Source organism: Equus quagga, chromosome 14, assembly GCF_021613505.1.
Source record: "Equus quagga isolate Etosha38 chromosome 14, UCLA_HA_Equagga_1.0, whole genome shotgun sequence".
Classification (NCBI taxonomy): domain Eukaryota; kingdom Metazoa; phylum Chordata; class Mammalia; order Perissodactyla; family Equidae; genus Equus; species Equus quagga.
In genome coordinates this window covers 47004169-47021622 of record NC_060280.1, presented here as the reverse complement: position 1 = coordinate 47021622, position 17454 = coordinate 47004169, and the positions used below count along the sequence as shown (strand labels likewise).

Genomic DNA, 17454 nt, shown 5'->3' with positions numbered 1-17454 from the left:
CTAATAAAATTAAACATTATATGAAAGAAAAAGAAGGGATTAATATCAACACAATTTGTAGAATAAACTCAACAAAGGATAAAATTACCCTTAAGCGTAATTTCCTAATCTTGTTTTAGTTAGTGGAGGCAGTAGTGACAATGTTTAGTTATTGCTAAGTGACTGACCCCATCTCTGAATAATTATTGCCTGTTGGTTTATTGCTGGTATTATTATAAATACCACACTGCTCTCACTAGCTGATCATCAGAAATTGTACGTTATTTAGTCCAGCGCCTTGTGTATCTATCTATATATATACATACATACACATATACATATGTATTTGATTTTCAGTAAATATCAAATTGACTTAATAAGAGATATTAATATTTATTTGAAGTCTACTGCATGCCAGGTCCTACTATACTAAGCACTTCACTTACTTGATGCCATTTGTTCTTAACAACCAGCCTTTGAAGAAAATATTATTACCCCCTTACAACTTGGAAAAAAGCTGAATTGAGATTTGAACGCAGTTCTGTCTGATCCCAGAATCCACTTTTCACTATTGCTGCCTACCCATTCAAATAGTTTTTAGAATAGAGGGTTATTTTAAAAATATTTTGCCTATTACCTTGTTTTATTAAGCCTTTAAGGTAGTTTGCATTTTAATGGCATACGTGTAAAAAAAAAAGACAAATTTCTTAATCTCCAGCTTCTCATTTTTAAGATGTGAATAATAATTAAAACAGAATCATTATCTAGATTAAATGAGATAATAAATGTTGAGCCCTCAACACAAAGCTTGGTACATAACTTTCAAAAAATGATAACTATTAGTAGAAAGTGTACTCCATCAGCGTGCCTTCTTCTGCCTTCCAATACATCATCGTCATCATCATCATCATCATCTTCTTCATCATGATCTTCATCATTATGTACCACTAACTCTTTTCCTTCTTAAAACATCTTTTATGGCCATCTTCCCTTCTAAGGTGGCACGCCCATAAAAGCGATACTGGATTTAACAATGTTGCTCAACCTTTGCCTTTCTCTCCTACATTTGCTTTCCAGTTGCCTTTGAAAAGAGCTAGCATTTTCAACCCATATGCATCACAGCAAGAAGTTCTGTCCCCATGTTCTGCTTCACACTGCTTATTCATTTATTCATGTATTTATTTATACAGGAAACATTTATGGAGAGTCTGCTATACCCTGGGAGTATCATGATGAACATCCTAGCCTTCCAAGCTCTTATAATGGGAGATAGATATAAGCAAGCAAACAATTGTGATACAGAGTGACAAATGCTACCTAATGGGCCAGCACCAGGTGTTATGGAAGCACAGAAGAGGGGCACTGAACAGCTTTGGGAGGTCAGAGAAGAATTCCTGAGAAAATGACATCTGAGCTGAGCCTGGAAAGAATGGCTGTTCTCTTGGTGGGAAGGTCAGGGGAAGAGTTCCAGGCAGAGAGGATATGAGCATATGCAAAAATATGGAGAAGAGAAAAAGCTCTGTGAGTTTGGAGAATTGCTGGTAGTTTAATATCACTATAGAGCGAAGAAAGAATGTGTTGTGAGATGAGACTGGAGAAAGATGCAAAGACCCGATCAGTGAGGGCCTTATATACCATTCTTGGGAGTTAGGACTTGATCCCAAAGGCACTGAGGAGCCATAGATGGTCTTAAGCTGGGAGTGCAGTGTAGAGGATATATCCAAGGGTTTATCATTTCATTAGTTCCGTAAACACTAACCTTTGAGGGGTTGGAGGTAGAGTTCTCAACCAGAGATCCATGGATGGTCTGTGGATGTTTAGAAAATTTGTAAACTCCCTGAAACTGTAGACAAAATTGTTATTTGTTTGTATACTTGAGGGGATGGGAGGAGAGACAGAATCCATAGCTTTGTGAAATACTCAAAAGGCACTGTTATCCAAAGAAAAGTTTGAAACCACTGGTTTAGGGACAGAAAGCTAAAAGCTGACTTTCAGAGCAGAAATTTCACGTCTGCCACAAAGAGCCCTTCCAAAGTTGAAGAGTTTCTCTTTTAAGAGAAATTTCTCATTCCTTCCCCTGAGTTACCAAACTCTTCCCACTCCACCCTGACCCACTGACGTTTTGTTCCTGGCCACTCTCCCACCTAAATGCTGCTTCCTCGCTCATGGAACTCTTCTTCTGTGCCAACCCATAATAAGTGTCCACCCTAGAGGCTAAGAATAGATGCAGTGTCCTGGTGACTTGAAAATTAGGTAACATCTGAAGGATGAACTCTACAGTGACCACAGAAGTCATTCTAATCATTTGAACCAAACAGATTATAAACATATGATCAGGGTTTCCCTGCAGGGTGGAGGAGAAGGTTCTGAGCAAGTGAAGAAAAAATGCCCTATTAAATAGACGGAAAAAAGCAGCTACTGTTCATACTTGCAAAAGACAAAGAAAAATACTTATCCAAATACATTCTTCTGTGTTTGCATACTCAGCCGTTCAACATCTCCTCTACCCCATCCCTCACACTCAACAAGCCAGTTCTATCGGACACACTACAATTCTCTCAAGCAAATTGATTTTATTCCATTCATTTCTCCTTAATTTGTTTTCCTGGATTTGCATATGTGTTCTTCATCTTTTAGTTAGGTTTGTGACCTTGTGGGAGTCAATTCCTTAACCTTTCTGGGCAGTATCTTCATCTGTAAAGTGAAGTAGGTTGAAAGATCTTGTGAGTCCCTGCTATTTGTAATGGTGGCTGAAGTGGAAGGCTATTGTAAACAGATCTCCTGATAGATATATATTCCCAACTTGCCAGTTCCCTCCAAGGATTGCTGGGTACTTTCTCTAAGGTATTTTATCAACTTAATGTAAAAGACCAAAGTACTTAGCATTACTTGGCTACTACAGCCAAATAGAGCAAGGGTCAAAAAATTTTTTTCCATAAAGGGCCAGATAGTAAATATTTTAGATTTTGTGGGCCATAAGGTCTGTCACAGCTGTTCAACTCTATTGTACTGTGAAAGCAGCCACAGACAATACATAAATGAATATGTATGGCTATGTTCCAATTAAATTTTATTTACCAAAAAAGGTGGGAAGCTGGATCTGACCCATCATGCTATAGTTTACTGACCCTTGAAATAAAAGACTGGCAACCTGAAGACAGCAGTGTTTTATCTCTTCAGTCATTCTGTTTAAAAGTTGTTTCTGGTTGATTTCCTGATAATTGTTTTGTTGTCATTGTCATCATCATTGTGTCAAACAAGTACTGTTTGATTATTTTAGCCACCCACAGCCGCCTCACTATCATGCCCCAAACAAATAACTTAAGCCGGCCTGCCAGCTTGTGGGGAGTCTGAAACAGTTAAGGTAAGGCATAGAGATAAATAAATGGCTTCATAAGTAGACAGTTCAGAAGATGAATAGCCTGAAGGAACAGTTGAGCAGTTAGTTCATTGAGACAGGGAAAGAAGAAGAAAAGAGGGAAAGAGAGAAGGGGGGAGAAAAGAAAGATTGATTGAATAGCAAATGAGTTTGTGAGATCTACTGTACAAACTTGCCCAGCTGGGTACTTTATCTTGAATTTGTTTTGCACATTGCAGATGCCTAGCTCTGGAAGCCAAGAAAAAGAAAGGGCAGTCATCCCACGCCAAAATACTCTCATGGATCCCAAGTAACTTACATTACTTCATTTTTGTGGGGAAAAAAATCATTATATATCCCCCTTCCAAAATAAGTTAAGAGAACAGGGAGCCGTTTTACTCAGATGCCCAGAACAAGATAAATACTTTTTAGAGGTTTTTTTTTTTTAATATTAAGAGAACAATACCTGCCTGATAACTTTACTTGCTTTGTGAAACTTGCCATGTCACTGTTCAGCTCATAAAACTTCTTTAATAGTAACACTGACTCAATGAGTCAATATTTCAACATACTTCAATGAAACCAGGGATATTTTTCTTTGCTGCTTTAGGACATGTCTAATTGGACCCCATTCTACCTTTTGCTGAAATCACTTCTGCTTGACAGAGCCCTTGCATTCCATTAAAATGAAAGAAAGAGGTAATCCCAGCATTTTTATTAGTTAACGTATTTTAAAAAAAGCTCTCTCACATATTGACCATGATTTACAGAAATATTTTATCAAAGTAAGACCCAGGGACCTGGCCTATACTCTGATGTTCATTACTGAGATTTACAAGATTTTCTTCATATATATTCTTTCTTCAAATGTTTATCCCTGAAATTTTAAAGAAAAAGGCATTGGTGAAGTAGCTGTTAGTGCTAAGATAGTGGGGTTTGTTTCTAGTTTTTAAATTTGGACTTGTTTTCAAAAGGGCTTCAAACTGGCTTTAAGAGAAATATAGGTAATAACAGGAAGGCTAGGTGATATATCCTCTAAGGAAAAGGAGAGTCTATTTAAAAGAGTCCAAGTGTTCCCTTGATTTTCTGCCAGGTTTTATAGACATAGTTTGCAATCTTGTTGAGTTAGTACTTCCCTTGGTGACCCATAAACAAGACATTAAGTCAATGAAGTAAGAAAGTTGGAAAAGCACTCTTTTGCCCTATTTTCCATACATTAAATAATGTATCCAGCTTCCTATAAATGTAAATCAACCTTACACACTGTCACTTACTTGTGAACATGTCATGATTGCCTCCAGCTGAAAAGTTTGGTCATCATACCTGATTTACTAAATGGACTCCTAACATCCTGAGATCATTCTGGAAGATAAATTTCCCATCAGTAGTCCAATTGGAAAACTTGAAAGTAGAGACAAGCTGTGGAGTTTTCCAGCAGGCTGCATGGACTTTGATCTCCAAGACCTGGAAGAATGCATGATGCATAGTAGATGCTCAACAAATATTTGTTAAATGAATGAATATGAGTAAAATGAAGATAATAATTCTAAAGACATAGCTTGATTATTGGCAGAACTTTATTAAAAAAATACAGACATCCCTTCATTGGTCTAGCAGTCCTGTGCTGGATTAAAACTAGAATCAAGAAGTTTTAACCATATTTAAGCACTGGCATACTACTGTAACTCAGTGGCTTAACTAATACTATGAAATGACTTTAAAATCTTAAATACATCTACCCACACACACACTCACATAGATATGGAAACCTATAAGTGTGTATTAAATGTAAATTTATATTAAATCCCAGTAGGATAGGATCAGAAGCCTATTTCGTAGGTTAGCATCAAATACTGTAATTTTATTGGTAGAAACAGGAAAGAAAACACGAAATGAAAGATCATTCAAGTTCATGATTTGAATCAGTCATGTGGCCATTATTTGCTGCCAATTCAATCTTTAATTTCCGTTTCTCTAGAAAACTGAGTTTTCTATCACATAAAAGACTACGTCAATGGAAATAGCATAATTCATTCACAATCACACACACACACACTTCCATCTACGGGCTGAGGATGTGCCATTTTTACCATGGCCTTCACAAACTCTTGAGGGGAAAATGAGTGTTGAGGGAGAAACAGATGATTTCTATTAAGTCAAGTTCTACATGGGCTGAGTATCAGGCAAAGAGCGAGGCTGAATATGGAAATCAAAGCCAACACATCAGAGCATATTTTTCTTTCAAAATATTTTATGTACTAAAGTTTGCACAACATCTTGGCAATGACAACAAGCCTGTGAAGGAGGTGTTTTGTGTTTCATAGCTAACATAAGGGCAAAAAAATGTAGCAGCAGCCAAATATTACTTTAATCAAGATTGAAAGAATGTGTATGGTAGAGTGCATGGCAAGGCCCATGGGCTAGAAGTTACAAGGTTTAAAAATCGACAAAATTCCAAAACAGAGCTTATCTCTTATTTTTATATCTTTTGGTATTGTGAAGGAATGAAACTAAATTTAGTACAATCCATCTGTTTGATTAGAGAGATAAAGAGACATAGTTGCATTTTCTTGGCATGCAGATCTTTAAAAATTTTAGAGGAGGATGGTTTTCCAGATTTCACTGGAAATTATTTTGATGAAGTTCACCAATTCTGCCAACATTAAGCACTCTGTCTGCCTCTTTTCTTTCTCTTCACTTTTCCCTTTTCTAAATACTTTTTAATCTCTAGAAAATAGAAAACTGCCTAGCACATAGTTGATATTCAGTGAAATTTATCAGAGTCATTAACGGAGGGATGGATGCCTAGGTAACTAGACTGGGCATTAGGAGATCTGGGTTTTAATCTTAAGGCACTGGTAGGTATCATACCACCTGATGGAAATAATTATATCTTGCTTTTTACTGCAATAACTTTGAGTGAGTGTGTATGCGGGGTATGTGATGTGTGTATCTTAGATTCCCAAATAAACTATAAGCCCAAGATCCTAACCTCAAATGCCTACATGGGCCAGGCAAGTAATAGAAATGAAACTGGGTGGATATAATAAAATAAGGAATCGTGGGGACTGTGGGCAACTGAAGAGCACAAGGGCCAAGTTGTGTTTAAAACATCATGGGAGCAAAACACATGGCATCTGCAATCCAAGTACACTTACAGCATAAGCTCTTTCACAAAGATAATTGTTTCGAAAACATCTCTTTCATATGCAAAATAATACAAAAATACGTAAATAAGAAAAATGTTAATTGCTAGAATTTATCAAGCACCTACTAAGTGCTTAGAACTGTTCTAAATTTCATCTGGTCTAATTTTATGTCGTTAATATAATTGCCTTCATTTTACAAATGAGGAAATTAAGGCACAATACTTAGTAAATGTATATTGGTTGCGCTACTAATAAACGATTGGATGTTAAATAAAAAACAGCACAGCAAAGAACAAAGTATCAGGGCCCTGAGATGAACCCCTAACTCCAAAAGACAGTCCATCAGAGAATGATGCTCAGCTCATCTTCTGACATCTCCAGGTAGGAAGATGAAGGTAATTACCCAAGTCCGTATGTAGCTCATGGTCTACAGCTGGGTAACTGAGACCTCTGCATTTCTGACAGAGTTGACGCATAGAACAGCTTTCTCCAATCTGCAAGGCCTTGGCTCCCTTGCTTCACAACAAACAAACAAACAAAAAATAGATTATTGCTCCTATGTGTTGAAATAACTTTAACAATTATGAGCAGCTATCCTTTGTTAAGTGCTTACTACGTGCCTAATATTTTCAGCATTGTATTATCTCCTTTAATTCTCACAGGGACCCTATGAATTCAGTGCTGTTATTGTTCCTATTTTACAGATAAGAAAATTGAGGCTTATGAAGGTGAATTAACCTCTCCCAGATCACACAGCTAATAAGTGCCAGAAGTGGGATATGAATCACAGCAAGCCTGTCTCCAGAGCTCATGCTTTTGTCCACTGTATGGCCATGCAAAGTGGGCTAGAAAGAAAAGTGCATCCAATTTTTCTATGTGTGTTTGTCAACCATTTTTCAAAATGCTCTGTTCACACAAAATCTTGCACTGAACTCCAAATTATATCATATAAAAAAGCAGGCTGTTTCTATTCTGGTTGAAGTAGAGAGTGGTTGGCCAACCATTGCCTCCAATATATTCTCTCTCACCTTGATTTCCTCCAATTTCACTTCTGATTGTCTTTACACTTCTCTAACCCTACCTTTCTCCCTGTCCCAGGCTCTGCTTCCCTCTCATTAGCGTCAGTGGACCAAAGACTCATCACTCAGTCCTCCATGTATTTCCTTCTCCACTTGCCTTCCGAGACCACAGATCTCCATCTACTACCATTCTGTTAATGACCTTCATGTGCCTGTCTCCATGCCCACATTCCTAGTGGCTTGTAGGACATGTGAGGTGAAATCTTGCCCAAGAGCCATGATGGATCTAAAGTTAAGAAAGCTGACTGGACATTGAGTGCAGATATGTTAGAAGATGCATCTACCTCAGAGATGGCTCCAATTATTTTTAATGAACTGATGGGAGGACCACCCCCCTGCCAGTCCCCACACCCCTGCCCTTCTCCCCAACACACTTGCTTCCATGTGCCTGACTGAGTGTGCTCACCTCCGAAGGGAGTGCCCAATCAACATTTTCTGCATGGACAGATGGGTTGGCACAGGTTTAAAGTATGAAAATCTTTCTCCTCAATGCTTCTTGTCTCAGGTGAGAGACAATAGACTATAGTGATGAAGAACTGGAGTACTAGAGTCAGACAGACTTGGCTTCAAATCCTGCTCACTACTTGTCCAGGTTTCTCATCTGCAAAATCAGGACGGTAATACTAGCTCTTGCTCATTGTTTTGTTGGGAGGATTAAACGAGGTAAATCATATAAAGCACTGAGCACAGTGACTGACCTGTAATAAGCCTCAGTGCATGGTCATCTTTAGAATTATTTTATCCCTTTGCTTTTGAGACAGTTGGTGAGCTCTGTAACCCTGGGGATTACTAAGGCATGGGCAGGCTTCCTATATCCCCAGGCATTGGACTGGTGGCATCCGTTGTTTTTTTTTTTTAGCTCAGCAGATGACTAAATAAAGAGAAGGAGATAAAAGGGAAGAGACTGTCCACAAATGGAGTACCAACTACTACTCATCAGGCATCATGGGGGTTGCTTTATTGTTTTAATGTCTTATAACCTCACACAGTCCAGCGGGGGAATGAGAGTTGGGTTTTATTGCTCCCACATATCCAGTGTTTCTCAAAGAGCATTCCCTGGACCAATGAGCATTAGAATTACCTGAGCATGTACCTGATCTACAGCCTCAGAATTCCTGGAGCAAGAATATCATCAAAGTGTGAGGATCTTTGATTTAGTACTTGTATCATATAATCTAAAGCCTGATTCTAGATTTTCTTATTTTTTACCTGTAAGCGTGTAATTGCTTCCTTTATTAGATGATAAATTCTCTAAGGTGAGGACTATGTTTTCTAATTTTCTTGTAACCCCAACAGTGTATGGCTCAATCTTAAACACATCATTGGGAATTAATGAAAATATTTGACTCGGTTTAGCTTTCTGCCCTGCAGGGTCCTGACTTGTCAATGCCTAAAGATTGATAGAGACTTCGAATTAGAATGGCAACTCCCCAATGTTATTTAATATACAACGTGAGTTTTTAATCAGTACTTTCTCATTGTCAGTTGGTCTGGTGTTCTTTTACTGATTAGCATACTGAGCTTCCTGACTTACAGACCAGGGGGCAAAATTAGCAACTCTCTGAAAAGTGAAGTCCCTTCCAAGGTTCAGAGTGTTAGTAAAATAGAAACTCACAGATCTTCCTGCCTTATCACAGAAAGCTAGGTCCCTTCTGTCTAAAATGGTTATTCAACTTTTAAACACAAGAATTGAAACATAATTTTCATTGCAGGATCAGCCACGATATGTATTAACTTTAGTGAAAAGGAAAAACTTGTTACTTTATGAAGTGTTTGTTCCCGAGCCATTGAAAGGTTGCCATAAGTTTTTATGGTAGGTTTCTTTGAGGTTCCATAAACGCCTTCTGGAATGTGGAGGTTCTACCATCGGAGTCATGAGGGAGCTTTTCCAGTGCCCTAATGTCCTTAACCCAGCTGCTTTGGTTGTGTTATGCAATTATTTCTTCTACATTTAAAAAGCAATTCTCTGATCTCCAACCCATTAACCATGTTTGATCTTAACAAGACGAAAAATGTTTGGAATCTAAGCTTATGATCTTTGTGCTACATTTTTTTTCTTTTAATTCACAGTAGCTTTTTCGCCCCTTTCTCTTCCTTAGGATCAACACTCTGTGGTAGGCCAGAACACAGGCCCCAGTCCAAGTCCCAACTCCTGCTCAAATCCAAACACTGGAAGTGGTTATATGAACTCCCAGCAATCACTGTTGAATCAGCAATTGATGGGAAAGAAACAGACTCTACAGAGGCAGATCATGGAGCAGAAACAGCAACTTCTCCTTCAGCAGCAGATGCTGGCTGATGCGGTAAAATTCCTAATTTCTGTGTACCTATTGGCCTAATAAAGGGAGTCTATCCTTTTCCATTTCTGTAACTACCCTTTTCTCTGTGCCTACCTATGTGACAACAACAAGGGTGTCGTGGGTGTAAGAGAGGCTAATTCTATACATGTAAAGTGCTGCAGAAAAAAACTCCTTGATTTACCAGCTGCTGGACAGTTGGAATGCATGGCACCCCAGCTAACTAGCCCTGCCCAGCCCAGGAATGTCTAGAACCACCAACATGGGTATTTGAATCAGGCAAAAGAAACCAGTGTTGTTCCACAGCCCTGAGGGGCAGACATAGTGGACAGAAACTTTAATCAACTCATATCCAAACTGATTTTAGAGATAAAAGAGTTTTAAACGCAGTTTTAAAAGTCAGCGTGGAGTTTCAAAACTTAAGATTTGGCTTCCAAAATAAAGTATCTCAGAATAGGGGATTTTTTAAAGAAATTTGAAAATATATTTCCCACTTTCACAATATTTAAGTGGCCTTAAAGAAAGGCAAGGTTGTTATTTCCCACATATGACCCAAGCGTAACCCTGCTTCAATATTGGTCTCCTCATCCCTTCTGTAGTCTCAGACATGCACTCAACAACAGATCCAAACCCTTCCCGCCCCTTGAGACTGAGGCGCTACTTCCAAGTTTTATTCTCTCCTTTCAAACTGTTTGGCCAAATGAAAGGAGAAAGGGACAAAGTTTACCATCTTAAGGTTGATAGAGCCAAGGTACACAAAACAGAGAAAAACAAAATAAAAAAATTTTATCTTCAAAGAGCTTTATAGTAAGAGTCAGAAGTCCAGGGTGTAATAAGTACTGTAAATCATTCGGTAAGTATTTACTAATTTGCAATGGGAATACAGCATCAACAAGACAGACTCTGTCTTTGTCCATAAGGAGCTAAGAGTCCCCAGGGACATCAAATAAACGGGCAATTGTAATGCATGTGATTAAATGCTGTGATGTGGGAACTACTGAAAATGGTTTCAGGGAGGAAATTACATCTACTGAATATCTGAAGGTGAAGTAGGAGTTGGGAGGAAGAGCAGGGAGATGTTCCAGCCAGAAGGCCAGCATATTCAAAGACTCAGAGACAATAATGTCTACTACATATTACATTTGCTGAGGCAGAGAATGTGCACAAGGATAGGGAAGTGATAGGCAAGGAGGCCAGAGATGAGAGGCCAGAGGAAAGAGCTTGATAAATCTGAATTTACATCATGTAAAAAGCAATGGAGAGGACTTTTAGGATTTTAAACCAGGAAATATTGGATTCAGATTTGCATTATAATAAAAGTATAAACATAGTAAGGGAAAATGTAATGGAGGGAAAGATAAAATCCAGCCTGGAAAGATTGAGGATAGTCTCCCAGAAAAGGTAAAATTTGCCTTTGACTTTAAAGGGCTGAAGGCTTCTGATGGATAGAGGTGAGGTCCATCATTCCAGGGGGAGGGTGGGCCAGAGACTAAAAGGTACAGCCTAGGTGTATATTTGTTGGTTAGTTTGAGATCATATTATGAAATATTTTATGCTGAATGAAAAGTATAAATAACGATATAATAGTCATTTATGTTTTTTAAATAATGACGAACGGAATGAGTTTGGAGCCCAGAGCATGTGAGAAGAAATGGTGAGGAATAAATTTATTTGACCTTGAATAAAGAATAGTGAGAAATAAATTTACGAGTGACCTTGAGTACTGCCCTAAAGTGTAAGGTGTAGGGGAACCACTGGCTGTATCACCAGGTGACACAACTAGTCTCTTCTATAAATGATAATTCTGAAAACTCCAGTCCTCCCACCCAATCCCTCTCTTTTTTTTATTTCATAAACTAAATAGCTTAGAAACAAGGGCAGTAGAAGAAAAAAATGTACAATCTAAGATTTACTTACTAAGTACACTCTTATTATTCCCATCAATACTACTAATTTGTTGAATTATAACATGCAGAGGTTGAATTTCTGGATTTTCAGCTCTGATGAAAATGCAAGGAAACATTCCGTGAGGATCCTGTCCTGGCACTGGCCTAACTCCCACTGAGCCCCAGTTGAGTCACCACTGGGACAGGTGCTAAGGGCAGTGGCATAAACTGTGAGAGATGAATGAGAATGAGGCTGCTGTTTTTGTGATTTTTATAAACCATTCACATTTCTCTTTGTTTGGACACCATTGAGGGTGCCTGTGCTTTTTAGCATATCCAGGAAGAAACAGTCTTTGATACCACTTTACATTAGCATATGCTTTGTAGTCATTTGCAGTCAGTTGGCAAGGCCAGATAGGCAACTAAATTGAGACATTTTCTCATGAAAGTGTTATCCTTCTCTGTTATTCTCCCACCAATGAAGCACAAAGAGGGATGACTAGTACTTATTACAATGAGCATCATAATTACCAACATATTTTGTGCACCTACTGTGTGCCAGGCACCGTGCTGAGCTTTTACAGAATGTAAAGGATTAATCCTCACAATAGGAGTATGAGGGAGGTCCTAGAATTATCCACATTTCACATTTTGCAGATGGTGAAACTGAAGCAGGACAGAGATGTGCAACAGAAAATTATTTCTATATTAGGTTTTCGGGTCAAAGATATTGGGTTATCAGGAGACATTCATTTTGATAAGCTGAATTTCATGTTGCTCAAAAGTAATCTCAGGGGTGGCTTGTAAATTTACACTTGCATAGAATGGGAGTATTATCCTCTTGTAAATGAAGCAGTCCCTATTCAGTGGTGGAGTCTGGTCTTTGCCACTCTTCAGCACAAAGTGACTACATGGCAGTTCTATGATAGTCCATATGCAAGGCCGGTAAATCTAACTCATTTGTGAACATGTAGTTTAAGAAACCCAAGTTTCCAAAGATGTGTATGTTAGCCCTTTGAACAACCTAACCGAACCCTCAGGGGGATGAAAAGTCAATAATTAGATTGAATATACATAAAAATAAGTCCAGATTTGAAATCTAGTCTTTAACGGAGAACCAAGGGCCTAATTATCACACACACGCGTGCGCAGGCGCGCATGAACCCTATTTTCTTCAATATAAACAGTAGAAACACCTAATTACATAAGAAAGAGCTTTTGAAAAAGCGATTTCAGAAAGTTACATGCTTGGCAAAAAAACTAAAACTGTCAGCTTGCACAACAGTTTACAACAGGAGTGGTTGAACATCGCCACATTTGGGTTCATGGAACATCTCAAACTGTTTCTTAAACATTTAGGGTTTGGGCAAAACCAAAAAGAGTTTCACCGACCACTTTTTCCCTTAATTTGTAAGCCCATATTTAAAAGAAATGTAATCCATATGTTTCTGATTCATTTACACTTAGCTCATCAAAATTGTGTTTTATATGAATTACTTGATGCCCCCAAAACCCTCTGGGTCTTTGATGTTTTTATTCTTAGAAACAAGAATTTGAATTTGGTTTGTTGTTGTTTTAAGGATTTTTTTTTCCGTTATAATAGATTTATTCTATTTAGAAGTTTTGGAATTCGATGGGAAACTGAGAAATACATGGTTTAAGTGGGTTCTAAGTTAGACAGTCCACATTTGGCTTCCATCTAATTTATCCATCTATCTATTACAAGGTTTTCTTTTGTATTTATTGACTTTTCTGTAATTATATTGTTGTCTGTCTACCTATGCCAATTATTTTTATCTTTAAAAATGAAGATTGCTTTGGGGTGCACACAAAGTTGCAGTGAAGCAACTCTAAAAACTTTCTAATCAATATGGAAAAAGAAAAAAAGCAGCCCCTGATGTCCAGAACTGATATGACACTCACAGCCAGGTCATTTTGTTTTCTGTTGAACACAAGCAAACTTACAGAATACCAACCACAGACAGGGTTACTCTGAGACCATGATAAAATGAGACAAAAGAAGGCCACTTCATAATTTTGTCTAAAAACAGATGCAAACAAAGTCACTGTGCAACCCATAAAATACCAAAAATCCCCCTCTTTTGCTAAATGAATTACGGCTACTTCTTTACTCAATCATAGAATCAGACTCACTTTCTGACAGCTTAAAATCTAGAACAAATCTTCACTTCCTTAGGCCCTCCCTAAATCACCCAATCAAAGCCCAAATCCTATAATGGATTCTTTCTAACACGTTCCTGCTGAGACACCCCATGGGCCCCCATGATGTGCATTCTCCCTCACTGCAAGGAGTAGTAAACCCAACAGGTTCCTGGTGGTCTTTGGCTGAGGGAATTGACAATATAAAAAGAATGTCCCCTATTTCCTCTCTTACCTCCCAAACTCACCTACTCTAAAGATCTAAAGGTGGTTGTTACAGAAGGAATTAAAGAAGGGAGTCTGAGAAATTTCTATGCTATGAGAATGGGGCACAGAGAAAAGGAGCAGCAAGGGGTTCATGTATTGTGTGGCAGGAAAGAGTCTGAGTTTTTGACTCGGGATTTGGTTTCTGTTCGACCACTGTGTGATCTTGGGTGGGTTACTTAGCCCAGGGAAGCTTCTGTTTCCTCATCTATAAAGTAGAAATAATCATACCTACCTTCAAGGGTTGTTTATGAAAAAATGACATAATATGCATATAATGCCCATACCTGATACATCATCTCCTGGCATCTCCTCCTATACAGGGTTGCCAGATTTAGCAAATGCAAATATAGAATGCTCAGGTGCCCTGTATTTTATCTGGCAATCCTACTCCTATGCCTTCCACACTCTGTGGGACCAGAATTATATATAGGCACCAAAGCATATCAAGTGTGCTACAAAATAAAACCAGAAATACCATGTCAAAAATCACAGAAATTTAGTTCTCACTGAAATCTAAGTGCAAAGTAAAGAAAATGAGAGTAGCCACTAGACCGAAAACACGTGTTGAATGTTGAGAAGTAGAAATTATTCTATGCAGGAAGTTTATTGAAATTGAAAAGATTTATCTCTGAATTAAGATGACTAAAAAGGGTCTGTGATTCACAACTATGACTGCAAAATTGTTGTTATGTTCTTAGTTTTTTGAGTAACAGTCTATAAATTTTTATAAATGAGAAAGTAACGCAATTTAATATGTTTCGTTTGTGTTTTCAAGGAGAAAATTGCTCCACAAGATCAGATAAACAGACATTTGACAAGGCCGCCCCCAGATTATAAAGACCAAAGAAGAAATGTGGGCAATATGCAACCAGCTGCTCAGTATTCTGGTAAGTGTTCTTAAAAATTAACAAAAGTTATAACTGTGGAAAGAAAAAATTGTTCAATTTTTAATATTTCCTCCTTTCCCTGCCTCATCTTTGATTGTAACATCTTTCTTAGAATCCTTCACCAGTTCCCATTTAACTTTTAGATCAAGACCAAACTTGAAAATTTTTAAATCTTCTCCTCAGTTTTTCTTGCTTATTCTTGTCCTGTATTCACATATTTCACTGTTCTTCGGACTACCTCTGAGAGATCAAAAAAGCGTAAAATATTTTCTAATTGCTAGGTTCAACCATGTTCCCCGCAACGACATATCCTGACCCAGGTAGTGTAAGGTAAACAGATATTTCTCCCTCTTAGATAGTCACATTCATAACCTGCATGAAGCCCAAGCTTCTTGTCTCCACCTTTAGGCTTATCTCCCCAAGACAAATAGTCCTGTCACCAAGAAATAACTGAAAAGCAAATTTAGTCTTTACGAAGCCTCTCAAAAATACCAAATGTGGATTGCAATTAAAAGACAAAGCAAAACTTCTTAATAGGTCTCTCGGTAAAATAGGTGGTAGGCACTACCCCTGAGATCTCTCTCTTCCCACTCTCTGAACTCTGAAAGAACCTCTCCCAAACCTAGCCTATGCTGCTCCTGCCTTTTGTTCAGCATCTACACTAGTCTCTTCTGCCCAGAGCTCTCTTCACATTCTCATGTGAATTAAGCTTGTCCTTGAGTTCCCCAATTCTCTCTGCTTTACCTGTTACCTTCATCTGTCCAGGAAACCATAAAGAAGATTCTTTAAAGAAGGAAGGGCTGCAAATACTCCTGTTTATTAATATTTTCTGATTTTGTTGAGCATAGTTATAAATAGGTTGTTCTACTTTTTTAAAACTCTTTCAAATGCACCAGATTGCCTCTCACCACTGAAATTAGGAATGGGATCTATGTATTCCACTCTCTAAGATTACTTTGCCTCAGGGAAAAAACAGGATTCTCTGTTTGACTGTGTCTTCAAGGAGATTGAAAGACAAGATGGGGTTTATTTGGAATACAGCTTCTTATACCATGGCCTATCATTTGGTTTGGGGTAAGCTGGGAGCCCTTCGAAATATGCAAAATTCAAGGTGGATGTTTGGGCTTTTCTTTTCCCACTCATATAAAAGAATCCCAAGGATAGTAGTCTAAAGCTGGTTTGATGGCCTACCATGTAATCCAGGATTCAGGCTTCTTTTGTCTTTCTGCTTTTCTGTCCAACTGCTTCCATCCTAAGAGTTGCCTTGTGTCCACTGCATCACCAGCCTTTATATTCATATTCCAAATAGAAAGATGAAAATAGGGAAGAGGTAAAATGGCCTCCTATGTCAGTCAGATTCCCTTTTTAAAGTGGGTTTCTTGGACTCTCACCTAGTAGCTTCTACCTTTAGCCAGAATTTACTCATATGAACCTTCCATCAGCAAGGAAGTTTGGGAAATGTGGTTTTTCAGGTGGGCACATAGCTACTTAATCAAGGCTCTGTTTCTAAGGAAGACAGGGAGGTTGGATACTTGGTAGGCACCTAGCCAGAGGTCTCTTCCACTGTGCAGAAGGGCATTTGCCCAAGGGAAGGGTCCCTAGCAGCCAACTGTTGACCTCCAAATGGGTAAGAGTCACTGCTCTAGGGTGTTGTACTTCCCATGTCTTGTCACAATGAAATAAGCAACAGGCACAACACAAACTCTTTTATCATTTTTTATTTTAATCTCAGTACAATAATAATCACCTTACCCAGATGTTAATGTTAGAAATGATGTATGGAAAACACCTGGAGCAATTTCTACCACATATTAAGAGCTTCTAAATATTAACTGATTAATATTTTGTGATCTTTGTGGAAATTCTCTCTATTCTGGTTGCTTAAAAATACTGCTCTCCTCATAAACTTTCTCAGGGCATATTGTTAAAATAGAGGGCACCCAGAGGGAAGGATTTTTAAAACCTCTAAATATTTTTTCATAGCATTTTCATAGTGTAAATTCCCTTCTCATGAAACTTTCGGGTACCAAGATGATGTTGCTTAACCTCGTTAGCAGTCTGGGAACTCGGAGTTATGGTTCAGGTGTCTCCTACCTGACTTTGATCCCTATTCACCAGACACTTACTGTCCTAAACAGTGCAGGGCCCTGTGCTAAGCCTGGAGATACAAGGAGATGCAAGAGACTGCTCCTGCCTTTGAGGACTATATAGCCTAATTGGGGACATATTTTAAAACAAATAGCAAGGCCTTCCATCTGTCAGGTTGTATAGCATGCTAGCTATCCTCAAGAAGTTGGAGGTACCGCAGGGTTACACTTGCAGCCATACTCTCCTCTCCACATAGAACCCCGATATTCATAAGTGTGTCTGGTTCTCTGTTTCTCAGTATCTC

The 17454-nt window shown here is 38.3% G+C and overlaps 1 protein-coding gene across 1 annotated transcript in view; it reads left to right on the top strand.

Moving 5' to 3' along the window:
* The window catches only part of MAML2 (mastermind like transcriptional coactivator 2), a 335454-nt gene that overhangs the window by 312384 nt on the left and 5616 nt on the right, over positions 1-17454 (top strand). Inside the window, exons 3-4 of the mRNA XM_046685595.1 lie at positions 9665-9868; positions 14951-15062. Coding sequence (XP_046541551.1) covers positions 9665-9868; positions 14951-15062 — 316 coding nt within the window. The remainder of the gene's footprint in view (positions 1-9664; positions 9869-14950; positions 15063-17454) is intronic.